Source organism: Lytechinus variegatus, chromosome 3, assembly GCF_018143015.1.
Source record: "Lytechinus variegatus isolate NC3 chromosome 3, Lvar_3.0, whole genome shotgun sequence".
NCBI lineage: Eukaryota > Metazoa > Echinodermata > Echinoidea > Temnopleuroida > Toxopneustidae > Lytechinus > Lytechinus variegatus.
In genome coordinates this window covers 38,458,190-38,485,435 of record NC_054742.1, presented here as the reverse complement: position 1 = coordinate 38,485,435, position 27,246 = coordinate 38,458,190, and the positions used below count along the sequence as shown (strand labels likewise).

The 27,246-nt window shown below is 36.0% G+C and overlaps 1 protein-coding gene across 1 annotated transcript in view; it reads left to right on the top strand.

The window, feature by feature from the left end:
- The window catches only part of LOC121410965 (reelin-like), a 51,382-nt gene that overhangs the window by 11,689 nt on the left and 12,447 nt on the right, over positions 1–27,246 (top strand). The window contains exons 5-41 of the mRNA XM_041603376.1: positions 66–169; positions 1,193–1,265; positions 1,948–2,096; positions 2,421–2,517; positions 3,062–3,302; positions 3,824–3,984; positions 4,411–4,562; positions 4,913–5,028; positions 5,509–5,849; positions 6,177–6,289; positions 6,728–6,797; positions 7,172–7,411; positions 8,044–8,205; positions 8,563–8,799; positions 9,086–9,207; positions 9,630–9,810; positions 10,229–10,366; positions 10,872–11,058; positions 11,657–11,868; positions 12,352–12,511; positions 13,113–13,277; positions 13,870–14,105; positions 14,665–14,816; positions 15,510–15,720; positions 16,173–16,417; positions 17,315–17,494; positions 17,910–18,186; positions 18,610–18,750; positions 19,252–19,438; positions 20,354–20,563; positions 21,197–21,480; positions 21,823–21,931; positions 22,606–22,832; positions 23,121–23,341; positions 24,402–24,555; positions 26,294–26,552; positions 27,021–27,158. Of these exons, the coding sequence (XP_041459310.1) occupies positions 66–169; positions 1,193–1,265; positions 1,948–2,096; positions 2,421–2,517; positions 3,062–3,302; positions 3,824–3,984; positions 4,411–4,562; positions 4,913–5,028; positions 5,509–5,849; positions 6,177–6,289; positions 6,728–6,797; positions 7,172–7,411; positions 8,044–8,205; positions 8,563–8,799; positions 9,086–9,207; positions 9,630–9,810; positions 10,229–10,366; positions 10,872–11,058; positions 11,657–11,868; positions 12,352–12,511; positions 13,113–13,277; positions 13,870–14,105; positions 14,665–14,816; positions 15,510–15,720; positions 16,173–16,417; positions 17,315–17,494; positions 17,910–18,186; positions 18,610–18,750; positions 19,252–19,438; positions 20,354–20,563; positions 21,197–21,480; positions 21,823–21,931; positions 22,606–22,832; positions 23,121–23,341; positions 24,402–24,555; positions 26,294–26,552; positions 27,021–27,158 (6,652 nt within the window). The remainder of the gene's footprint in view (positions 1–65; positions 170–1,192; positions 1,266–1,947; positions 2,097–2,420; positions 2,518–3,061; positions 3,303–3,823; positions 3,985–4,410; positions 4,563–4,912; positions 5,029–5,508; positions 5,850–6,176; positions 6,290–6,727; positions 6,798–7,171; positions 7,412–8,043; positions 8,206–8,562; positions 8,800–9,085; positions 9,208–9,629; positions 9,811–10,228; positions 10,367–10,871; positions 11,059–11,656; positions 11,869–12,351; positions 12,512–13,112; positions 13,278–13,869; positions 14,106–14,664; positions 14,817–15,509; positions 15,721–16,172; positions 16,418–17,314; positions 17,495–17,909; positions 18,187–18,609; positions 18,751–19,251; positions 19,439–20,353; positions 20,564–21,196; positions 21,481–21,822; positions 21,932–22,605; positions 22,833–23,120; positions 23,342–24,401; positions 24,556–26,293; positions 26,553–27,020; positions 27,159–27,246) is intronic.

Here is a 27,246-nt window from a genome sequence, read left to right as displayed (position 1 = left end):
CTTGATGATATGAAGCCCTTAATATTTGAACCAACCTCCCCTTTCTCCATGTCTCCTGTCTTCAGGGTGACAGCAGTATCATATCAACATCTTCTCTTCAAGGATGTAATGGCCCTACAGCTATGTGAGACAGGAATGCCTACCCCATCTCCCTTCAGACCACAACTAGGTATAGTTAAACCTCATTCTTACCATGTATTTATCTACTAATGCCCAAGTTTGGTGAAGAAATCCTGAATTCAAAATGTTCAGGAGCATTTAGCCAGTCGAGTTCTAAAGGGTAATGGCACTCCTATGACCATCCGTAGTACAAAGGACAGGGCCAATTGTTGAGGCTTTATTGAAATCCTTTTGCTTTTAATTTTTGTCCTTGTGAATTGCAGACTGCCTGTCTCATCTCCTATCAAAGGTTATTTTGATAAATGTTCCTTATGTATTATTTCTCCTTTTACCTCAAGGATTGCTTTTCAGAATTATACGTGTTCCCCCCCCCCTTTGATTTGAGATTGTAGGTTGAAAGGAGGATCACAGTCATGTTAAAGTTCAAGTAGTTCAAATACCACACATATCAAGAGGCTATGTAGTTAGGTAGACCTGGGCCCTGTCTTACAAAAAGTTTTAATTGATCCCATCAACCACAACTAAGGAAAGCCAGCAATGTCAACATCTAAAATGCATATTTCTTCAAAAGATCTTATTAATATGTTGTATATTCATACAGGGTGTACATTCATTGTTTTTGGGGAAAAATAAGTGTGCTTCTTTTTGTTTACATAGGATATTGTGTAAATTTCCTGAAGAATCAAAATATGACATGATGGATTTCCATATAGTTGAGGTTGATTGGGTCAATCATAACTCTTTGTAACATTACAGTGGCCAGGAGATCACTGTAATTAAGGCAAAAGGATACATCTTAATGTGATCAACGTTGCATAGTATAAGTAATATACATTTTTGAGTGTATGAATAATTATGGTGTCTGTAAAGTGAAAAAAATGTTTTTGTTTTTATACATTTTATTATACATACTTACCCTTTTTGTTTTAAGTGCCATGACAAAAGAAGCTAAATAGCATACTCTCTAATCTTGTGAACCAGTATGAATGTGTCCATTTGCATTATTGAACAATTCATTGCCTTATAATGATATGGATCTCCTAATTCTCCTTCCTTTGATGTCCTTGTTTAGCCATGATACACAGTGATGGTGTAATTCTCAGAGATGATTTTGATTCCTCACCTGAACTGGACTACACAATATGGTAAATATATAATGTGATGAAAAAAAATGGTATGAAAGTTGTCAGCACTGACAAGTTGTCATCATCAGACGGTTACCACAGTAACAGTCTGTCACTTCTGCTTCCTTGCCAATTAAACCATGGATAGTTGTCATATGACAAATGTTGAAGATCACCCCCCCCCCCTCCTGACCATATGTTGTAAATAAATGCTTGTGATCTATGCAATTTAATCCCTAGATTGATCTCAACTGTACATGGCAGGGTCCTGTTGTATAAAGAGTTGAGATTGATCCAGTCAATTTCAACTTAAGATAGTCATCGATGTTATCATTAATTGTCGAGGAGTTGTGTAGACTTCTCCTTTTCAAAACAAAAATATTAGCATGCTAATGGGTAAAGATAATGATACACACATTAGTGCTTGCTTTGTTTAATAGACGCTTTGAACAGATAAATGCATTGTGATGATGGTGCATCCTGCTTTTGATGATGAGATTAACTGGATCAGTAAGGTTGGTCATATGCATTAAATGTTGAATAATAATGAATAAAGTATTTTCAAATAAATTGTAAAATAATGTGCACAAAAATAAAAAGTACAGATAAGAATATTACGGATAACTCCTGATATATATCTGCATATATCTATATCTGTTGTTGTTTGATTCCACTATTAAATGATTGCATGTTTATTACCTAGGTCAGAGATATATGGAGGTAACATCAGTGATACATGTGGGTCTGTTCTTCATGGTAAATCTGCTGTATTTTGTGATTCCTTTGGACAACGAGAACTCAATACTGTCCATCTCAATACAACTACTGCTTCAGCTCTCCAGTTTGCTATCAGTAAGATTCAGTCAATTTGTTTATTAATTCATTTCTCCATCCATCCATCTGTCCATACTTTCTTCCATCCATCAATCCACCCTTCCCATCCATCAACCCCGCCCCCCATGACCAGAACTTATAAAAAGTAGAGCATAGATTCATTGAAATCAAATTGTGGTTTGAAAAAAATTGTATGACACAGTTTCTTAGCATTCTACACAGGATATTTCTTAATTGCCTGCTTGCTGAATTGCACTGTGAAAAGATCAAATTAGATAATTTATTGATTGATTTTTAGACTTGCAGGACTTCATTTCCATTCATGTTCATTATTTATTTCAGGTTCAGGTCACTGTAGACCAGGAACCGATGATTACAGCATAACCATTTCCTATGCCGTTCATACCAAGGTTGATTGGCATATTATAGATAAGATCAGGTGAGAAGAAATACTCATACTTCCCATTAATTTCTGACAATTGGGTCATGTTGCATAAGGGTTACTCTTTTGGTAATTTTGTCATCCAGTCCTAACCACTACTGTAATAGGATTTGTAAGCATTGCATTTAGCAAATAAGTTACAATTACAGATACCATGTAGTAATTTTTACGAATTTATCTTAATTGTCTTAGAAGACATTTAAGTGATTTTGAAGTACTTTAGAGAAATTGACAGTGACAGGATTAAAAACAAATTTGAATTTGTATGTTTGACACTGGGGAAAGGCGAACAGCCTATTAGTTTTTGTTATTAATGTTGGAGGATATTTACATATGGGTACTTTGAGACATGATTTATTCATTATAGATCTTAAGAATCTTAAGAGGTTTATTAAGAGATTTGTAAATTTGTAATCAATTTTAATGGGCTTGCTTCATAATTTTTTAATCTTCATTCAGTTAATGTTTCTCCTTACACAATTAATCATTCCAAACTCATTAAGAATTGAAACTAATAAGATATCCTCTTGTAACACCTTAGGGCCCCCTCCGATGGCAGCACAAGCATCCACATTGTCCATCTGCCTCTAGCAGCGAGGACTGAAGAGGTCTCCCTTCGCTTTCATCAGGATCTCGCTATGGATGCCCATCATTACAGAGGCTGTTGGGCATTAGACAATGTCCTCATTACTAACCTGGCTCATAGACCAACTTCACTACAAGAGGACTTTGATCCTGTGGATCCTACCAGTTGGCTCTTCTTCCCAAACGGTGCCATTCAAGTAAGTTTAATCTTTGGTTTGCAACTTTTTTAGTTGTGAAATATGGTTATTTTTCTACTATGGCTAACTTCATCATCTCTACATTTCATGGAATGTCATCTTATATTTTCTTGAATTCTTTTTAATTAGATTGATACATTTTAATTCATCTTATATTTATTCTGTTATTCTTTCTACATTTAATTTGATCTTTTTCTCTTGTATATTCTCACTTTTTAATTCATTTTATTTCATTTTTATTTCTCTCTTCCATATTCATTCAGAGTCTACTATCTTATTTTTTGTTCATTTGTATTTGTATTTTCGTGTATCTGTATCAAGTTTCTTTTTCTTCATTTTCTATCAGTTTTCTTGTCTCTTTCTATCAGTCTTCCCCATCTCTCTCTCTCTCTCTTTCTATTTTTCTCTCTCACTCTTCCTCAACAAGAAGTTGCATTTTTTTTTAAGATATTGATTTATTGTATCAGAATACCAACAGTAGAATGTATGAATCAATATTCTCTCCTCTCTTCATCACCAAGGAAAAGTGTCAATCCAGAGGGAATACACTTTATTTTCATGGTGAGGAAGAAAAGGAAACTAATGAATACCAGTTTGTAACATCACAAGACCTCAATCTGTGGCAAGATATTGGTAGACCAGGCTTTTCAGAGGGATTTGAGACCATGGATGATCTAAATGAGTGAGTTGATAAAATATTTCAAATGTATTCTTCTCATTGGTAGAAATGTGCAAAGGAATATTTTATTTTTTGAAAATCTGTAGTACTGTTTGTTGATGCTTCCATTGATCTGCTAAGCTTCATACATCTATGCTAATCATTGTGTCATTCCTGATTGGCATTAAATAATGACAAGTTATTTTTAATCATGGAAATATTACTTCGGGGTTTTATTATCACTATAATCATCATTATCATCTCCATATAAATCTACTTTATTATCATCATAATCATCATCATCTACATCATCATCATCGTCTTCCTCTTTCTCCTCCTTCTCATCATCATCACATTGGTGTTTTACTTGTCTTTTTGATACATTTATTTAAAATCATTTTCCAATTCATATGAAAATCACCAGGCACAATTCTTATTTTTACCCCACAGATGGGAAGTATCTGGTGCAGAGATTGGTCAGATGTGTGATATTGTGCATACCAACAACTCACTTGTCATGAATGGCTTAGATGAGAGACAAGTCTGTACTCCATACCTCAATACAAGCAACATGGGTAACCTACGCTTTTATTACATCATGGGTAAGTGTAATAGTTGATGTTCTTTCTTATTGTAAGTACCATCTGCTTCAAGATACTGAAGATAAATGCACTTCTAGTTATTGAGATGCTCAAATTCTTTTATTCCCTTTGTCATTCAAATGCCAAAGATGTAATATCTTTTCATATTCCAGTCAGTGAAACTTTTGTTATAATTTCTTGTCATGTAGATGGCATGAAAATTGCTACTTCACAATTCATGTAGGGTACCTATTTTTTTCTTTCTCTCTTGATTTGCTTTTTCTGCTTTCTATTTTTAACATAATCACCCCCCCTCCCTCTCTCTCCCTCTTATTGCTACCTCTCTGTTCATGCTCCTTGCACCTTGTCAGGTGGTGGATCATGTGACCCTGCAGATTCCGAGCAAGTCCAGGTCTCTGTATATGCCCAGGTGTCTGGCCACAGTTCACCGGTACTGCTGCACATCTTACCCCATGATTCACACAAGGTATTGAACTAATGTAACTGGACCTTTTTAATGTACATCCTGTTAAATTATGGATGTACATGATATTAGTGATATGGAGATGGAGCTTATATAATGTGATTAAGACCTAATTTTCCATGGTAACACATTGTTAAGTTTGCTTATGTTTAACATTCTATGAAGTAGGAAGATGCAATGTTATCTGACAGAATTGTAATAATTTGTTTAATCATTGCATATTTCATAGTTTATATGTTATGACATTCAGTAGTTTATTCCCTTTTGAATAATTTAGTCTCGTCGTCGTCAACCAAACATGTTTTGAATTGATTGATTTTCAGTAAGAAGTCTCTGTTAGCTTTCTCCTTTGTTTATACAGCAGCTTTCATCTTAGGTATTTATAATTCCTTTTTTGTTCTTGCATTGATGTGGATAGATCCACCTTTATAAAAATATCTCCTTGTTATCACAATCAATGAATGGTCATACTTTATTCTACAGAAGCCACAGCTTGTCTCCGTTGCCCTGCCACCCACAATCCAGTCTCCATCTACCAAGTTCTGTCTCTCTCAACCCCGTCACAATGGCTTGAACCGCAATGTTTGGGCCATTGACGACCTTGTCCTTCTGCCGACCCACCCTACACATCCAATGATGCATCTACAGTTTAGTCTGAACCTACAGTGTGGCTCAGAAGCAGAAGACACTGAAGTGAGGGTGGAGTTTTCAACAGACATGGGACGATCCTGGTCTCTAGTTCGTCAGGAATGTTTGCCTGGTGTTTGTGATGGTGTAATGACTCCTGATGATAGTGTGTACTCTACGGGAGACTTCTCTGGAAAGTATGTTTGTTGGTTCCTGGGACCTATGTTATACATAGTTGTTCATTCTTTGCTATGCATTATTTCTGAAATTTGGGTGAAAGGAATATATTCTTTTTCTTTTCTATTCTTCTTTTTTACTGGCTTTGTATTTAATCATAGTGGCCACAGCTTCTGTTTATCTTATGAAATCTTTGGTATGCATGTAATGAATCAATTTTTTCATTTTTTAAAGAATTGTTGTGGATAACTTGTAAAATAACTTGAATTTTATTGAAAGAAATACACAGAAAATACATTCTTGTCTTCATAGTTTCACTTTTTAATTGTTTACTTTCTCACATTCAGATGGAGGAGAGTTACAATTCCACTGTCTACAGCTGCCTTGATGAAGCAGACAAGGTTTAGATGGCGACAAAATACCCATGATTCCTCAAATACTAAATGGGCTGTGGATAATGGTAAGATTTATATTCAGGGGAAAGTCCACTTTAACAAGTACAGGTGGTTTTGGTTAATCTATCTTTTAATGATGACTGTACTGCTAGCATATGATGTCACAAAATTGAAATATGATATTCATAACTGTTATTTTTAGCGGATTACTGTCAATTTTCTAATGTTTCTCTCATTTTCATCCTTATATTAAGACCAATTCTAAACTCATTAAAGAGGCTTCTTTTTCTTTCAAAATAGGCTTTAAATATGTTTACAAGCATCTAAATGGAAAATTCAATATTTGAAAGAAAAATATGGTAATTGGAAAAAAGCATTCCCATTAAGTTGTCTGTAATTGATGAACAGCTTTGTGAAACTGTCTCAAGTAATAAAAAAGAATATCAAGAATATGAATGCAAATATTTTATTGATTTGATTTTGTAATGTTTTATGATGTACAGTTTACATTGGTGATGCTTGTGGACCTGTAATGTGTAATGGACATGGCAGATGTACACATCTCGGATGCAGGTGAGTTTGTAGCAAAGTAATCACAATTCTGTCAAAAATATCTGTTTCAAATATGAGTATGATTAAGTTTTAAAGGCTTAGCTATGTCCTCTGTAAAAAAGAATCTTTTGTACCATGATTTTTCATCAAATAGTTATGATGTACGAGAATACATTCTAAAGAGAGCTCCGCAAAGGTATTTGTATGACCTTTGGTTTGCCATCTTTGGTTCTAAAAGTTCTCTTCTACATCATATTAGATAAATTATGATTACAGGACATTCATGTATACAAATTTAGCTTTTATCCTGGTAGGTTTCAGAATTGTGACTTGTACCAGTCCATGAATAGGTGTTATCAACCAAGTGGTTTGATTACTAATTCATATGTTTCCAGGTGTGATCAGGGATACTCTGGTGTCAACTGTCAAATCTCTGTAAGTGATTTACTTGGAAACCTGACAGAGAAGTTTGAGACCTTCACCCCTGAGTTTGATGAGCATGAGAAGTTCAGTGTCATCCAAGGAGGCTCTATTGGGTATGGATGTGGAGTCTTGGCTTCTGGTAAAGCTCTGGTATTCAATCAGCAGGGCCGTAGGGAACTCATCACGCAAGAGATCAACACAACTAATGTCAGGTAGGCCTATACATTGACTTGACATTGAAATATGCCTTCCATCATGTTTGGGTATTGAAATCATACAGTTTTAATAATAATAATAATAATAACGCGCCTCGGAATAGAATATTTCTAGATAGATGGCGCTATATAAATGCCTATTATTATTATTATTTTTAGGTATACATATATTATTCATGTTTTGTTCTATCAATTTCCCCATCTTCTCCTCAAAAAGCTGTGCGCACCAGAATCAGTAGACTAGCTTAGCCGGGGTAATATAGGAGCGCCTTGAGCACCTAGCAAGGTGGATACGTGTCTATTCAAATCCTATATTATAATTTTTTTTATACAGGCCATGAGGTCGGCATATCTTCGTACTTGTCAGTTCTCGTTATATCTCATAAAGTTGTATTTTATATGTTTGAAAGGCCAATGAGTCCCCATAAAAAGCAAGTCAATTTGAATAGAGAGAAAAAAGAGCATAATGTAAAAAATATCTATATCATATATAACATAAGGAAGTCATGACAAATGAAGTTTTCCTTTGTTTCACTAGGTAATTATGTGACCAACACACTGATATGCAAATGGAAGCTAGGATCACATTTGTACTGAAATAAAGTTTGTAATCTCCTTTCATACATCAGGTATTTGCAGTTCACAGTTCGGATAGGTAGTCATGGATCGTCAGGCTCCTGTTCTCCAGCAGTCAATGCTTCTGAATCTGTTCTTGTCTTATCATCTTGTGATAATGGTATCCACTGGAATCTTATCAAGGTCATGGAATATAATGCCTACAGGACAGCCAGGTAGGGAGAACGTTTTCATCAGTTCTTGCTGTGAGATTTTCATCACTGGTCAGAATAAATGTTTAATGACTAGGATGCCAATTTGAAACTTGCCATTTGTTTTTGGTATCTGAGATAACTTAAATTCAACATAGTTTTCATTAAAGCTTTTGGAATATTATAATCCAAACTGTAACATCAATGAAAAAAAATACTAAAGATTCAAGTACAATAATTAATTTCAGTACATCACCCTGTTTAAAAGGTTTAAGACTTACCTTTCTATTTTCCAATCCAAAGTCTCTGTGTTAGTCTTTAAAGGAATGTGTCAGTTAAAATGGAATAAACACTGACTTGTTTTTCTCCTCCACACCACAGAGCTGTCCTGATCCATCTCAACCCAGTTGCCAAGGGTGATGCTTGTATGATAAGATGGTGGCAGCCTTCAAATGGAGGAGAGAACCAAGGAGTTTGGGCTTTGGATGATATCGCCATGACAATGACTCTCCGGAACAACATTAATCTGGATTTTAGTGACCACAGGGAAGTCCGAAGAGCTCTCACATTCCACACTGGTCAGATAGGAGAGGCATGCAACATTGGTCCTGCACTTGTGTAAGTTTGCCTGTGGATGAAGTTTCCTGTAGTTACCTTGTGGTCATCAAATCCTGTCATGAAATGCTCCCCAGGTGATGTAAAGGGATATTTAGAAAAGCTTATATCATTGATTCTTTTGATATTGTCATTCACTTCAACATAATTATTTGTGATAAAAAGCAACAAATCAAGCCCAATTATGCAGATGAAAATTGTATAGCATTAGATGTTGCATGATGTAAGGTTGTGATGAGAAAATGAATTTTGGTGTTGTTAAATTATGCTGTTTTATTGTGTTCCACAGTTTACCCGGCCAATCCCACTCCAGCGGTGCTTCAATCCTGGAAACCCAATCCCTTCAGGTTGGAGCTTCTTTCATGATTCAATTCTATCTTGCTGTAGGCTGTGGACAGCAGCGGAGGATAGGTAATTAATATTGATAATTAATGACAGTTAACATTGTGTCTAGGATTAAAGATCAAATTCATAGATTCAGCTGCTATTTAAATAGAAAATAAAATCCTTCAGGTCAGACTGGAACTGCGAGACTTCATAAGCCAATTGGTGAGTTATTGATGAAGATATAACCACCACACCGTTAAGAAGAATGGCATGGAGATCAGTCATGGTCTCCATGTGTCATGTACTGCTGTTCTTGGCCACCTATTTATGTCACCCTTTTTTATACTTAATGACTTGTATTTAATCTTATAAGTTAAGTTATTGCTGATAAAACACTAGGATGAGACTCATTCCATCAGGATAATATTTTCTACTTGATATCTGACTACCTCTGTTTAATAGACTGTTATAAATTCTTTTTATCATTCTTTTTCTGTTCCTCTCAGGACATAATTACTCCATCAATCTGGAGTATTCTACAGACCATGGATTAACTTGGCATGATGTAGTCCCATCCTGTATGCCCGGTGATGTAGGATGTGCAACTTATAGACAAGGCTCTCAGTATCATTCAACAGAATATACAGAATGGACCAGGATTAGTCTCCCTCTTCCTGCAAGACTTAGGTCAGATATTTAATACAAAATTGTTATTGGTCACTTACGGTGTGAAGTACAGTATCTATGGGCCAATGAAGGCCATGTTGATTCTACTAAGCTTTACATTGTTTAATTTTATTACCATCATAGCTGAGTTGCAATTATTGATGCTAAGCATTTAGTGGTACCCATTTACTTCACCTGGGTTGAGTGCAGCTCTTTGTGGAAGAATTTCTTGCTGAAGGAAATTAACACCCGGAGATGAATTATATACCACATACAACCGGAAATTTAAGCACAACTGTTAGACAGACCTTAGCAATTTGATACACCCCCAATAAAATAAAACTTGAGATGTGATATAGAGCTGTAATGGAAAGAGTTGATTTTCGTTTCATGAGATTCCTTTAATGAATTATCAGTGTTGTTATTCTTTTCAATTTAGGTTTTCCGTGACCAGATTCAGACTACGCCAATCCCATCATGTGGATGGAGCAACATGGGCCATTAGACATCTGTATGTGGGAGAACAATGTCCTGATATGTGTCATGGCCATGGTGTTTGCCAGGAAGGCATATGCAGGTATAAACATTGATGGTACAATTACCTTACATTTAATGAAATAGATAAAATAAAACTTAGGAAATGATGATGAAAATAGTGATGGTGATTATGTTGATGATGGTGATAGTTTATGATGTTGGTGATGATGGTGATGATGATGATGGCAGTGATAATGGTGATGATGATGATGTTAATGGTGATTGTAGTGGTAGTAGTTGTGGTGTTGGTTGTGATGGCAGTGGTGATGTAAATGTGTCGGGTTTTCATTACAATTAAATTTCTTTTAAACCTAATCCTGATTTCATTATTATGTCATGACTCGTATTATATGATCTCATGATGTAATTTGACATGCTCGCCTTGGAACTCAAGATCAATTATTTTGTGCCAAATTTTTTATAGGAATGTGTATGATACACATTTATTTTGACACCTTGAGGGAAGACAGACTTATATATGGACATGTCATAACAGGAAGATGGATATGTTATTCAATCTCTGAGATTGATTTTTTTTATTCCAGTTGTGATAGAGGCTACAGTGGAGCCAATTGTCTGCCAGATGACCCTAGACTGAATGCTATCCAGTCTAACTTTGAGGATGCATCTGCTATCAATGCTGACTGGACCATCATCCAGGGTGCTAGCATCAAGTGCACTGGTCATGGATGTGGCACAGTATCTTCTGGTTGTTCTCTTTACTTCCATGGCGTAAGTACCACTAAAGTTGTTACACTATCCAAAACTTTTGTTTACCAAACAACATCCTGACTCTGATACAAGGTCACAGTAGATGGCAGCTTAAAGTAAAAGTCGTTCCGTATAACCACAGAGAGTACCTGTATTGCTTCTCAACATGGTGAGTGTAACAAAGCTTAGCAGAATACTGATCTGCTAGGCTTGGTGTAGCTTTTTGTTCTATCAATGCTTTTGACAATTAATGTGATGTCTGTGACTTTCCCAATGCCTGTAGAATTGGACTGTTGGGTCATGCAAGAAAACGGTGAAGGATTGATGGTCCCGCGATAGTATTATGTAGATAGGCTTAAATTTTAAGCTGACAGCTTGAGGTATTTATAGCTGGGTGTGTTTTCGATCTGTTGGTGATAGCGGAAGGTCATAGGCTGTTGGGGATCATGATCCTCCTGTAGCACATCTTGCAAAACCTGGAGGCTAAAGTCAGAAGATGATCTTGTTCCCAACTGAGGATTCCACATCAAGGATTTTGTATTTTGGTAACAACTTAAAAGATTACAAGAAGTTTTTTGTAATCAGACTTTCAAAATAATTCCTTATTCTTCATCCATAGCCTGGCGTAAGGCAGCTGGTCAGCCATGATATGAGTACGGTAGAACCTAGCTACATTCAGTTCTATATCGAGATTGGTAGTGATGAGGGGAGGAGCGCCTGTAGGAGGGCTACTGAGAGATCGGAAGGTGTTCTCCTGCAGTATTCCATTGATGGTGGTGTTTCATGGGTGGACCTGCTGGAATTATACTACCAAGATTACACCATGCCAAGGTTAGTTCTCATTAAGACCGTTTATCGAGTTTGGTGTTGATGATTCTCATCAACTATCCTGAGTTTGTGCAGCAATCCAAATTTAGGAGGAAGATAAAATACCTTGACAGACATGCATGTGTTTATGTTTTTATTTATTTCTTAATAGGGGGGGGGTTGAAAATTGAAATATAGACCTCGATAGAAATTTAGGAATTTGCTTTCTAAACATGACTATCTTATCTTATTATTTTAAATTTGAAAGTGTATGCTGAGTCCACCACAGTTTAGGCCTAGTTTTTTTCAGGTAAAGAAGTTTTATGGACATAATATGCAGTTGTCATTCAGGGAAGAGTAGGAATTCCTAATTTTCAAACATAGGAAGTACATTTTGTGATTACAAATGGGTAATTCTGAATGAAAGATGTCTCCATGATTATGCACACCTTGAATAAAATTTACTGTGATGTAATCTCATAACATCTTGATCTTTGTTTATCTTAGATTTGTTCGCAAGGAGCTACCACCTGGAGCTCAATCTCCTGCAACCCGTTTCCGATGGAGGCAGCCTCGACATGCAGGAGCTTACACTAGCCAATGGGCAATAGATGATATCTTCATTGGAAATGATTTTAGACTCCAGTCATTGGAAGCTTCATTTGTGGTAAATGCAACATACAGTTAGTTTGAGATTAAGGCCATGTCACATACTTCAATTCAGATCCCATCTGAGAAATATTGTTTATGACTATTTGACTAATTATTTTGTTTTTCTGCTGGATGATAGATGTATATGGAAATTGAATCTTTAGATATCTTTGTCTGTCATTTGACAATAATTGGAAAATTGACCACCTAATAGACATTGCAGACCTTACCTTAGACTGTGGTATGTGGCAGTACCTTAATAGTTGACAGCTGAAATTCCTACGTGGAGGCAATTTCATGAAGCTATTCATAAGATATGAATGACTAGTAACAGTTTATAGTACTATTTGAGTTTTCCCCAATTTTTCCTGTTGTAACATAATGTATTTCCTATATCCTAATCATATTTGGAAAAATATTTAATTTTCCAATCAGATGCTTGTTAACAGTGAGAATTCTACAAAGATCAGCTATCAGTTTCAGATAATTGGAATAAAAATGATCTAAGACTTTGAACTAACTTCCAATGAAGGTCATTAATCATGCATGAAAAATTAAGTAATAATGTATTCTATTGCTAATACTGATCCTAAAATATTTCTACCATTTCTGATCAGAATGACAGTCCATTACCAGATATCTGGATGTCGACGAGCAGTGGTCAAGTAGGTACATTCTGTGGGTCAAGGGGTCCAGCTCTGTACTTTGATGCTGTAGGTGAGGACAGGTTTGCTGTCACCAGATCCATGCAGCTTACCACCAGAGATGTCGTTCAGTTCAAGGTAGGTAGTATCTTTCTTTCTCACGATTGAATATTTGGCCCCTGATATAATTCAACCACGTTATGATGGGTGAAGTGCAAGAAGTTTTAAGCACTATACAATAAGCCATTATAAAGTTACATTGATTTACTTAGTTTTATATGAAAAATGTTGATACATATTCTCGGTAGCAAGTGAAAACATTAACATCATTTTCTTGTGGTGAAAAACATAGACTGATTATTCATGAAGTGACGATATACTTGTACATCAATCCTGAAAGAGAATTCTCTGTAGCAACTTGTACAAAATATGCAATGATAAATAATGAGAAAAGTAAAAGAGTGTAGACTTTAATACCCAATAAGATCAAATACATGCAAATAGAGATTATTTAGATACTGTGTGGTATATTTTGTCGTCATCACATTGTATCATGAGAGAATGGTGGAATCACCTGCAGATGTAATCAAAGATGTCTGTGCTTTGTATTAAACAGAAGAGATGCAATCGATTGTTCAATAAAGTTTAACTACATAACCCTGGTATAAAGTTGCAATCAATTGTAAATATTAATCATATCACTTTATGTAACACCCCCCTGCTCCTGTAGGTTGTGGTGGGATGCCAAGAAGAATTCTCTCACTTTGCCCCAGTCTACCTGGAGAAATCCACTGATGGTGGTATGCATTGGGAGCTGGTAACCACTCCCTGTTATCCCTTCTCAGAAGGAGAGATACAGTGTGATGGACAGGGAGGAGAGCTGAGAGATGGGAGCATTTACCACTCTGGAAAGTACAATGACTGGGGACTGATTGTGATTCCAGTCCAGAGTGAGATGACACACAGGTAAACACACTGTAGTTGTTGTTGTTGCATGTTCTATAGTGCCAGAGGTAATTTCTTCAAACTTTGATGCTATTAATGTCTGTTCTTGGTCATGGAACAATAATTGAATAATATGGAGGAAAAGCCGGGAGGAAAAGCTGACCACTCCAGCTTTAGTGGTATGAATCAATAAATTATTTACTGCTTTCGATGATAAATTTTATTTAAATTGCTTTTGTTGTGAATGTTATTATTGTTAATGTAAATAATGTTATGATATCATAATATATGAGGTGTATGAAATATATTATATTTGAAACTTCTGCAAAGATCTATTGTGAACAGAATGGGTAGGTGATGTTTTGGAGATAAGGAAAGGGTTATATTTTTCAGAGTTTAAATAGGAGTGGTTAAGTATGGAGAATTCCCTTCTCTCCTTCCAATTTTTTTTTTATTATATTCCCAATAATGATTTTGGAACTACCTCATATAATTTCATCCCAAAAGGTTACATTGCACATTGTCAACTAGTTTGATACTTGCCAGTGACACAATAGATTTTCTTCTCCCTTCACCACAGCAATGTCCAGTTCCGTTGGTGGCAGGCTGGAGATCCCCTGGCCCCGGCCTTTGGTTTAGATGATGTGTACATTGGTCAATCCTGCCCTGGTCACTGTAGTGGACATGGTGTGTGTAGGAATGGAGACTGTGAATGTGACTCAGGATATCATGGTAAGTACACATACGGCCTAGTGAGTCAATTTACTTCAATGATTTTGAGAAGTGTGAGGTTCTTTAATACTAATAATACATCAGGGTTTAGATCAATCAAAGGCCTTCGCTTTGGATGCCTTAGTAATTGGTGCCAAAGTTCCCTCCCATATTGGTGTTGTATATTTTTGTGCTCTTTCCCCATTTGTACTATGATATAGAAATGTGCCATTTTGGAAGGTGGTTTTGCCTTATAATATACTTTGAAAAAATAACATCGGAAACATATTAAATTACCAATTTCTTTCTTCATGCATACCCAAAGGGACCAATTCACATTGATGACTTTGATTCAAAGAGACCACAGAGTGGTAGTTATTGGCTTTATGCATTAATCGTAGATTGCAAGGTCATCAAATTTAATCCATCAGTTGGAAAATAATATGACTTTTTTAATCTATGATTTAGGGTTATTTTTATCAAATAAAACAATTAATGATCATTAATTGTTCCTATCCTTTGTTAGGTTTATTCTACACATCCAAAGGATCCAACCCACATAGTTTCATTGATGGCTTTGATGCCATGAGACCACAGAGTGATGGTCATTGGTCCCATACCTTGGCTGCTAGTGTTGGTTTAAGCTTTTAGGGTCATTATATCATCTTATCAAACAAATGAATATGTAATCAATATTTTTTCTTTCTTTGTTAGGTTTATCCTGTACACCCAAAGGATCCAACCCACATAGTTTCATTGATGGCTTTGATGCTATGAGACCACAGAGTGATGGTCAATGGTCCCATACATTGGGTGCTGATGTTGGTCAAGGGTGTGGAATCATCAAGATGGACAACTCTCTCTATTTCAGCTCCACTGGACCAAGAGAAGCTCAGACTGACCCTGTCAATACTACTTCAATCAAGTAAGTCACCATATTTTGTACTGTGTTATCATATCTCTTCTTGCGGGAACTTTTCCTGCTTTAAGATATTTGACAATACTTCATTTTGAGGTGTTGTGAACTAGTGGATATTTCCTTTAGTTGGATATTGTACTGTTGTTTTAAGTCTAACTTCAACATGAATACCCTGTTACAAGATGATGGAAAACATGCATTTTTTTTTCATAAAGTATGAGACCTGAATTCAAATCATTCATGCCATTGCATGCATAGAGCATACATTCCAAAATAAATGTACATCAAAAATAGATTTGCAGGTCAGATTGAATTTTTGTGCCTTCTAACTTGGCATCCCTGATTCCTTTCATTAAGACATCATTTGTTTGTATTTGATGTCACAATTAGCTTGCAAATATTCATGGACATGCTCTTCTATTTTCATAAAATCTGTTATATTATCACTTTTAATTCAGAATTGTGCAGTTCTATGTCCAGATTGGTAGTATAGACCAAGGTGACCGATGCATGCCAGCCATTGATCGTAGTGAGGCGGTCATTGTCCAGTACTCTAATAACTCAGGAATCATGTGGCACATGCTGAAGGTTCTTGACCCCACTCAGCTAGGTGAAAGGTCAACTCAGGTCACCATTAACTTGCCCCAAGGGGCTAAGACACCAGATACTGTCTTCAGATGGTGGCAGCCTTTTGTGTCACTTGGTAAGCTAAAGTTTGAGTCAATGTTTATTCATTACTTCCATTAAAGATAAATTTTAATAGATATGCTGCTTGGCTAAGAAATTAATTCAAGTTGTAAAACTGTTGTATACAATTTGATTTATTAAATACATTATGTTGAAATTAAAGTTCCTACTGAGAAACATAGAACTATCCAAAATGAATAGATGCAAATGCAGAGAAGAACAGACTGCTGTTTATATAGTGGATCATTGCCCAATCCACCATCTGGCATTGGGTGGACAGCACTGAGAACTAAGGTGTTACTCTATTATTACTCTGCTTTAATTGGACCATAAAGTGTCCACATATATAATACACCATCTCCATCCCTGGGGGAGAAACCTGGCCTGGCGACTGTTCTTTACAATGATATCACATTGACATTTGTATTCAACTGAGTACTCATTTCACACCTGGGTGGAGAGTTACAAACATGGGTAAGTGCCTTGCCAAAAGACAGTAGTGTCAGGTGTGATTTGAACCGTCAACCCTTAGAGATCGGTGACTGGACCACTTCATCTCCTTATGATTAACTATACTAAAGTAAGAATAATGCAAATATATACATTTCTGAAGTGTCATTAATTCACCTGTACCTGCATATCTGTATCCACCATAATAGCATCTAGCTCAACTTCATGTTTATAGTCATTACTATAAAGATATTGTAAAGAGAAATCGTATGATGTAAAGATGATGGTGGTGATGATGGTAATTAAAATGAGGCTGATTATGATCATGATAATTATGGAGAGGTTGATTGTGATGATGCCAATGTTGATTATAATGATGATGTTGATTCAAATGTGATTTTGAAACTGATAATTAAAGAGTATATAAACTCCAATGATTTCATTATTTTCACAACTAACTCAGGTATGCCGAGGGCACAATGGGCCTTGGATAACATAGTGATAGGTGCTAATGAGACCAGATCATATGGCTTTGAGGATACCTTTACTGATGGTGCTAGTGATAGTTGGTATATGACAATGGGAGGCCAAGCAAAACCATACTGTGGAGCCCAACAAGCCCTTGTATTTGATTCAAGTTTAGGTAAGGATGATCTTTGTGGGTTTAGCAAATTTAGATAAACTTGAGACAGGTAGGAAGGGCCTAAATAGTCACTCAAATGGTAATACCTTTAAGAGAAAGGAATGCAACGGTTGATAAATTTCTTTAAATTTAATCACCTTTTGGGAATATATGGTTTGTTGCTTTTTGTATGCCACAAAAATACTTTGTACAGTTATATTTCTAATTTTGACTGAAATGATTTAAAAGTGCCTTAAAGATCTTAAAAGAATGATTTTTTATCTCCATTTTGACATACATATGGCACGATAATTCAGAAGGTATTGGTAATGATTGAATATGTATAGGGTGTTTATTTTTTAATGGCTATGCCTTGGTGCTTCTCTTATCAAAGTATATTACACCTAATGAAGTTTTGATAAATGCCATATTACAGGAGTACCTCGCTACACCGAGACCTGGGACTTTCACGTCACCATGACTGCCTTCCTGCAGTTTGAACTGACCATGGGGTGTGGGGGCTCGCCCTCCTCTCCGTCCTATGCCGTCATGTTAGAATACTCCTTGGACATGGGCCAGACATGGCATCTAGTTTCTGAGGCATGTAGTCCTCCTGATATGGGGTGTGGTCGTTACGGGATGGGCAGTGTCTACCTCTCTCAGATGCATCTTGATTGGACAAGGGTCACTGTGTACCTACCTGAAGCTGCCATGTAAGTTCATTTGAATATCCAGTTTTGAAATTCTAATCAATGCATACCAATTCCAAAGCAGAGAATATATATAAATTGTAAAATGAATACTGGTTATATTTTTCTTTCACTATCCATACTCAACTCCATAAATTCATTTTGAGGAAAGTGTCTAGTAAGACTGTGTAATATAGTATATTTTCACAATACTTTTAGGAACATCTGAGCTCTATTTCATAAAAATTAATAATGGTAAGTTTTGTATGCAATGGGTAACAATTATGAATAGCCAATCATAATCAAGAATTCTGTGACAGTTCCTTCTGGAAGTCAATGTTACTGACGTGGTAACTTCTATGGTAATCGGCCCTGATGATAAGCTGCATATTATTCATTCTCTTTTACTATTTTACTATTTCATTGTTTATAATCATCTTCCTATAGATCAACATCCACAAGGTTCCGATGGCATCAGCCTGACTTCCGTAATGGCCGTGATGTCTGGGCTATTGATAATATCTATCTAGGCAGTGGGTGCCCCTGGATGTGCTCTGGACATGGGCATTGCAAGAGAGGAAATTGTGTGTAAGTGGTTTTCATTTATAATGGTTCAGATGGGTATAATGATTGAGGACCTAACACATCAGATTCAGGGTATAAAAAGAACATTTGACACCAAGGTTGAACATAATAGCTTATAACCTTAATGTGATCAGGTGATGCAATAAATTATCCTTTGTGAAAGTGAACCATTTGTGATTTGCACCATGTGAAATTCTCTTTATTTGCAGTAGTATACCTGATCAAGAAAACCAATTTTATATGCTGAAGGTTGCCAACACAAGAAGCACACAAGAAAAAGAGTATCGATAATAACTTTGGAAATGACCCATATACTGACTGAATGCATTGTATTTTTTAATTACCCTATTTAGCAAATAATCATTTTGTATCCAAATCACTTAATACAATCTATTGATTAATACAAATACAAACACTTTTTTAAAGGTAATTTTGTTTGATTCAGTTTAAATTTATTCTGTGATTGTTACCACAGCTGAAATGTGCCTTTGTAATTTTCTTTAGATGTGACCCAGGCTACTCTGGAAGCTTCTGTGTTCCAAGTATCCCCCTATCGAAGCAGCTCAAAGATAGCTTTGATGGACCACCGAGGCTAGATACATCACGATGGCTCTCCCAGTATGGCATGATACAGGGTAGCACTCAGTGTGATGGGGTTTTGGTGTCTGGTAATGCTGCCATTTTTAATCAGGTATGATCAGGTTGCAGAAATTCTTGTGATTGACGTGTTGATTGATCATCTGGAGTATGCTTCAGGATTCATAAGTCTCTACAATGTTGTAAGCTCCTGACGTTTTTTGTATATGTATTTAGGTTAAAAAAGTAAAACTTACTTGAACAACCATCTTACATATAGACCACCTTGGTTTCCCTTGAATTGTATTTCCTATTTTTTTATTATTTTTAGTTATTAAAATTGTATTTTTTTTACATTGTAAGATTAGTCTGTTTTAATGGTTGAATAAATAAAAATAAAAATTATATATTGCAGGAGCCTATTTAAAAAGATCAACTGCTCATAAAGACTGTTTTTCTTGTCTCCCTGTTGTGGTCTTTATGGACTCGGTTCAGTTTGATCATCTCAAGATTGCATCACAAATTGAATCAGTGTTCAGTGCTTATGAGCTAATGATATTTTTAGATGAGACCACATTTATTACAGAAATATAGATTTTATTATGGGAAAACTGTTTAAAAATGATGCCTTGTTTTTATTAATGGTTCTTGAATTTTGATATTTTGCTGAAGTAAAAACAAGTGTCTTTATATTATTTAGCAATGAGCATCTTATTACTATAGTAATTGACATTTACGGGGTGTTATAGGTTTAAAGATGCCCTGATTAAGTAATCTTGGAAATTCATTTCACTTAAATCCATGTAAACCTATAATTATGAAATATTTTTTGTAAAAAACAAACAGAAAAGGATTAAAGATATTACTTGTACTTGAATATGTGACTTCTGATTCGTAGGTGGATGAGATATTTCAAACAGAGTATGTGTCTTAGATGATTAAAACCTGTTAGTAATGGCCATTAGATTCTTTATAAATCAAAATGGATAAAAAAATTGACCTCACTTTTAATATTTTCTTCTGTTCCCAGCCTGGTGTGAGGATGTTAGTTGCCCAAGATGTGGATGCTACTATGATGGAGTATATCCAGTTTATATTCAAGTATAGTTGCTATGACGACCCATCAGCTACTCGATCGTCTGCAGTTCTGCTTCAGTATTCAATCAATGGAGGTATCACGTGGGAGCTACTGCAGGAACTTCCTTTCACACCCCTTCCACCAACATTCTTCAATATCAAGGTACATCTAGAATTGTCAAAATGAAGGTTTTTTTTTACCTTAAATGTGGATGATACAATATTTCATCTTGTCTAAATTTCTTTGGAAGATATATGGTCATGGTGAAGGTTGTAATAAAGGTTGGGTTCAGAATAATGTTAGTGTTAGGTTTGGATTAAAAAAAAATATTTGATCATACAGTATGCAGAGTCCATAAGGAACTATGTTGCTAGACTTGAAACTTAACAGGTTTTTCACTAGTTGCAAAAAAATTACTGTCTTTGAATTTGACAAGTAACCCTTAGATGAATATGTGACTGTGTAATGATCTTATTTCTTAGTTTTTAAGAGGACATTTGAAATAATATGATCTTGCACTCAGTTAACTAATAAATGGTGGATAATTTTCTTTTCTTTGTAGAAATGCCAGTGCTTTAGTGAGAGGCAGTGTGTTATTTATGATATGTCTGTAGAATTTCTTTACTAAACAAGTGTAGAATATATGCTGTTATGAACACTTAAATTGTGTAGCTCTCTTGCTTGACACATATCTATTGGTCTCTATTTATTTTGCCAGTCAAATTATCAAAATAGTATTTTCTCAAACAAAAAAAAATATTTTTAAATTTTTTTTATTTCACTTTTTTGATACAGCTTCCAATGTTGGCCAAGACCAACTCGACCCGCTTCAGGTTCTGGCAGCCTCAGCACTCTCATCAGGGCAATACTTGGGCCTTAGATAACCTTATCATCGGAGGTAACTTTATGACCAGAGGACCGCTCCAAGAGTCCTTTGATCTTGTGAGCATCAACAACGATGACTGGTTGTTCTACCCAGGGGCGACTACACTGACAGATCATTGTCCTCAGCATCCAAGGCAGGGAGTGTCTTATCTACCACAGAATCCGTATGAGCTTCCAAGGGGAAGTGGGCACAGGTGATAATGATAACAGGAATTTAAAAATTCATGTAGTACAGTTACAAATATTCTCTATAAATATTCTCTATTTTGCTATGATGAAACTGAGTTTCTAATTGTTACTATATAGACAATCAAATATCTATCTGAAAATTTTAGGAGAGGAAGTAAATGATGCTTTTCTTATTTCATCAAGCAATTCAATCCAAAGTTTTGGAGCTGCAAAAGTGAAGGTACATGCTTGCAAGTGTTGATTTTATAATGACGTCATAGGATAAAATTTTTAACTTAAACTTTGCCTCATTAATATAATTATCTCCATCTTAGTGAATAATTTTTTTTTTTATATTTTGGTTATAGCTATCAGATTGGTCAAAGACCATCATTGGTGTTCCCTCAGACCATTGGAGAACACTCAGTAACAACTAGGGATATTGATGTTGATGAAAGTAGCATCCTGCAATTTGAGGTAAGAATATATATCCAATGGGTCATTTTAAAATGCTTAAATATAATGTTAATTTGTGAAGTAAATTGTTAAGAAAACCTGGTTGTTGGTTACTATTGTATACATATCATAAAGCTTTTGGGCACACACATACACCCCCACCCCCACACACAAACACACATTGTTCAATGTTTTTTTTTTCAGATAAATTGGCTCCTATTGTTTGTTTGGTATTAGCCTTTTAACACAAACTGCCATAATTGCCCTATAAGTCATGTATTTTTATTAACATATTTGGGATGAAAACGCATAATGTCAGACAAAGCATTTATTTCAAATATACTACCAAGGCACAATTTCTATTTTGGCAAGACATTGATCTATATTTGCTTCACTTAAATCAGGTACAATTGATTGATAAGATTTATGATATGCTTTTCTGGAATTTAGGGAAATCAAGCTTGCATAATGATATCATCCATTTTTTAGTCAGGGTACTTAATTTATAACTAGTTTTCTTTAGTTAACAATGTTTGGCTTGCTCAAACTATGTCAAAAATTACTAGATCCACATCTTTGATGATATGATAACAATTTACTTTTGATATAATGCTTACTATAACCACTAGACTTAAGCTTTGATATTAATAGCTTTATCTCAGAAAGGTCATTAGTGTGTGTCTTGACTTTCCCAGATCAACGTCGGATGCAGCAACCAATCGAGTGCCACCCATCCAGTCAGACTAGAGGTATCAAGAGACTATGGTACTACCTGGAGTTTACTATCACCTGACTGCTTCTCTAACCAGTCTACCTGTCTCTCTTGCTCTGAACATCTCACTACTCCTACTGTCTACTACAGTGGAGAGAATGAGAGATGGGTTCGCTACACCATTCTCCTCTCAAGACTCCATGTTTGTGGGTTAGTATAGTTTATACCTTCAAGATCTTATATATGAAAAATATGACATGAGTATAATTCAAGCATCATACTAGGCAATTAGGAGAAATATGAGAGGGGATGTGGCGTAAATTCTTTTGATTTTGCTTCCATCACAATATTGGGAAAATTGCTCAACTTACTACTAAAGACAAATCTAAAAAATATTTCTTACAGTAACAGCTGAAATATTATATTATCATTTATAAAGATGTTTCAGTCCCTACATGTGGAATTGCACACTGATGATCTTGCTCGGGTGTTTTACAGAACTGTACGATTCCGTTGGTACCAGGGCTTCTTCACAGCCCAAGATAATCCTAAGCAGTGGGCCATTGATGGGATCTACATCGGACCAGGTTGTCCTTTCAACTGTAACGGACATGGCTCCTGCGATAATGGATTCATGTGCCAGTGCGATCCAGGATATGGAGGGCAGTTCTGCCATGTCCTTAGACCAAACCCTTTCTTTCTCAAGGAATCATTTGAAAGTAAGTTCAGTGTTTGTTCACTGATTTAGATCCTGCGTGACGAGTGTGACAATGAAGTAATACCATTCTCACCAATGTAGAGATGAGAGACTGGGGGTATTTCATAAGGCTGTTTGTAAGTTGTATATGACCTTTAATACACTCAATTGGTATATGAAACAAAGCAGGACCATATTTCCTATAAATCTTACCAATTTATGACAAAACATCACATTTGCACTTGAATGCTTGTTCAATGCAAAAATATCATCGTACAAAAGTCATCTCACCTTCAGCCTATGTGATTTAAAACGTTTGAGAATATGATTTATAACCTAACATATGCTCTAGTTATTTATAAAATCATTTGTAACTTTACAAACTACTTCATGAAACAACCCTGAGATGAACATTGCTAGTGGGTGCTGTATTGAGTTTTAAAAAAAATCTGAAGCCTTGTATGGGCAAGCTAAACTTGATAGACAGTAGGAATAACAGACTTCTGTGCACTTGTAGTTATTGTGCATCTTGGAAAAGTGCATATGGTCACGTCTTCCAGTTATCAGTCATAGGGATACTTTAGTACACAAGGGATTTTGAATGACAGTGCCTTATTATTTACTGTCTAACTCATGACAGGCTGTCATAGGGTGTGTTCAGTGTCTATTTTGAAAACAGAATGATATCATGTTTTTTTTTACATTTAAATTGTGGTATTGAAGACGTTTACTTTTACGACCAGGAATGGAGGACATTGAACACACCCTTTATTTCTCATTGTATCTGCATTTTTTAATCACATTTTCAATCATGTTTCATGTTGCTATTTGAATTTGGATACTAACATTGAACACACCTTTAGTTGGTTAAATCTTATTGAGTTGCATATGTAGCCAATTATCCTGTTGAACATGTTTAGAGTTTCCTAAAGGAAACACTACAGATCAATGATAGTAGATAATCATATTTGAAAACCCCATTTAGCATCAAACTAGCCCAATGAAGAAGGTTGTTGATATGATTGTATATATGACTAATTTTAGCATTATTTTTCTCCTCTTCTTCTCCATATTTTGAAAAGGTTCAGGACCTTTAAACAGAAATAAGTTTTCACAGTGGAGTGGAGCAGAAGTAACTAAGAAGTGTGGAATATTAATCACTGGCAAAAGTCTTCATTTTACTGGATCTGGGAGGAGAATGCTCACAACTGTTGACATGGATCTTACAATGGCAAGGTAAGCTTATATCTGGATCTCCGGTGTCCCCTCCTGCTTCTTCCCTCCTTCTTCCTCTTCTCCTGAATTCCTCCTCTTCTATTCCCCTTTTCTCTCCTCTTACCCTTCCTCTCCTCCATCTCATCCATCCTTCAATCTAGGCCTTTGGATCCTATATATATGCCACAGCACTCATTGCCATTTTGGATTACAGCAATCTAGTTTTGCTGCTCTCCACCCAGTGATATGTTGACTAATGCTTGGAAGAAATGCTTGATTTGCAAATTTTTTGGTTTTACGTAAGTGTTTGATATGTATTGGCAATCCCACAAAGTATGTGTTTCTGATCCCCTAAATGTCCTTCCTGATTTTTTTTTTGTCCCAGGTTTTTAGTTTGTATGAAAGACTGTAATGCTCTCATATTATTATGATTTGAGCAGTTCACAGAGTGACTTAAGAATGGAGCAAATGTGTGTTGAATCTGAAAAAAAATTGTTTATTTCAAATAATACTTTCCCAGTTCTTTCAGCATATTTCAGTGGTCTCTGGCTATGCATTTGCCTATATCCAACCTGTTACTTCAGATTATCCCTTACCGGAAGTAACGGTGTCTTAACCGCACCTTTTTCTCGGCGGGATAGAAGCAAAAGTCGGGGGTGCGGTTTATACACGGTGACGGGTCTGAGCCAGCCCGCCGTAACCCCCCCCGTACATGTTCGATGTCTGCCAGTTCACAACACATCGGGTGGCCGGGCGTAGCCGCCCAGGCAATGTCGTTTAGAGGGGTATGAGCCACGGGTAATGGGAAGCGATTATTACAATATTAATTAAATGTTGTCCATAACAAACGCACCCACCTTCATGACACTAATTTTGACTTTATTCTCGATTCAAAGTAGTGAAGTTCCCTGGCTAATTTAAAAGAGACGCCAAGCATACTCGGTAATATTTTGTCACCGCTGAGCGAGAGTTGAGTGAGCTTAGAGATTGCGATGTAATGTGGTTATAGTGCGACTTAAGCTGGCGCTATTCAAAGTCCCGTTTCGCGCCAGCTTGTTTTTTTTCCTTCCTGTTTGCTTTTCATAAGATACCATGTAAACCACGCACGAGAGAGACGGCACGAAGCCGTAAAAAACAACTGGAAAAAATGTAAATTTCTTTGTTTCTCGAACCTTCCTGTAATCCCGTATCCAAAATTCATGCTAAGAAATCAAATTTCTGAGAAGTGATTGTGCGGTTGTGATGCAAGAAATGTGAATATTCCTCCTACGCTGGGAAAGACACAGATCATAATTTGATAAGATGTACTGGCATGACTGGTACTGTATCGTAGTTTGCAATGTAATGGCAGTGCTGTGTGTGTGTACACTGTGACTGTGAGGTGAGTGAGTGTGTAGGTTGCCAATATTGTCGGGACCGTTCTTTCTTTCTAACATTTGTAGATGAATTGATCAAGAAAAGCAGATTTCCGTGTACCGGTAATCTCTTTGGATACTTTGAAATCTTAAAAACATAGATTTTTTTTCTTCGTACCTCAAATATGCAAATATGTAAATGTGAGAGGAATTTTTTTTAATTTTTTAATCCATAGTTGGGGGTGCGGTTAATACACGGGTGCGGTTAATACACCGTTACTTACGGTAATCCATAAATGAGAAATTTTCAGTGTAAGACAATATCTTTGTTATGCTCTGTTGACATAAAATATGCTTAAAGAAAGTCACTGAATCAACTTGTTCATTTCACCTCATCTTAACAGTATCATCAGCTTCTACATCCGTCTTGGTTGCTCCCAGCATCCTCCATCTCTCTTGAATCTACCCATCATCCTCCAGTCCTCATCAGACGGCGGCATCACATGGGATACCATTGAAGAAATGACCTTTGACCCTCAGAGCAATGACCCAATGTATGTAGCCCTTCAGCTTCCTGTGAGGTCACACTCCAATGCTACTAGGATCAGATGGTGGCAACCATCTAGGGAAGGGGTCTACATGGATGAATGGGCCATTGATCAGGTTGGTCAGTTTGTTTGCTTTAAAAAAAAAAGAAATTGTCGAATGCAATCTAATTTGAATATCAGTTGAAATGTACCTTTAAATGGATGGAGGAAGGGCAGGTGAATTTCTGTAACATTTTAATGAATGCTTCACCTTCCTCACCAACATTATAGCCTAGATAAGGTAGATTTTCTAGGGTAAAAAACTTAAACTGATATATATCAATATTTCTCTCAGTGTAAGACAATTACAGGAAATATACTTTTTCAAACGACTGCTTCCAAGAATTTTATTTTTGTGCATGAAATACTGGAAAGCATCGAGAGAGAGAGAGAGAGATTGGAAAAAAAACCCTGATTTAAAGTTTTTAATAGTCTGCAGGTATGGTTTATTATTCCGTACAGAAAAAGAAATGTTCTTCGCAAATCTATAATCACTTACGTAAAATGTATTCATACTAATTGCTGCAACTATTCTTGCTTTCAGATATTTATTGGTGGTTACATCCATGGTCAGACAGTACTAGAAGATGATTTTATGACATCACTCCAGAACGATGGTGATCAAAACTTCTCTCTTCATGATCAGAATTGGCTCATCTCTCCCGGTAGTACCATGGGTCAGGTAAGAAACTGCATTGGACTAATGCACCTCTGCTCATCTTTAGGGCAAATATAAGTTCAATTTCACAATTACAATAGAACAATCATAA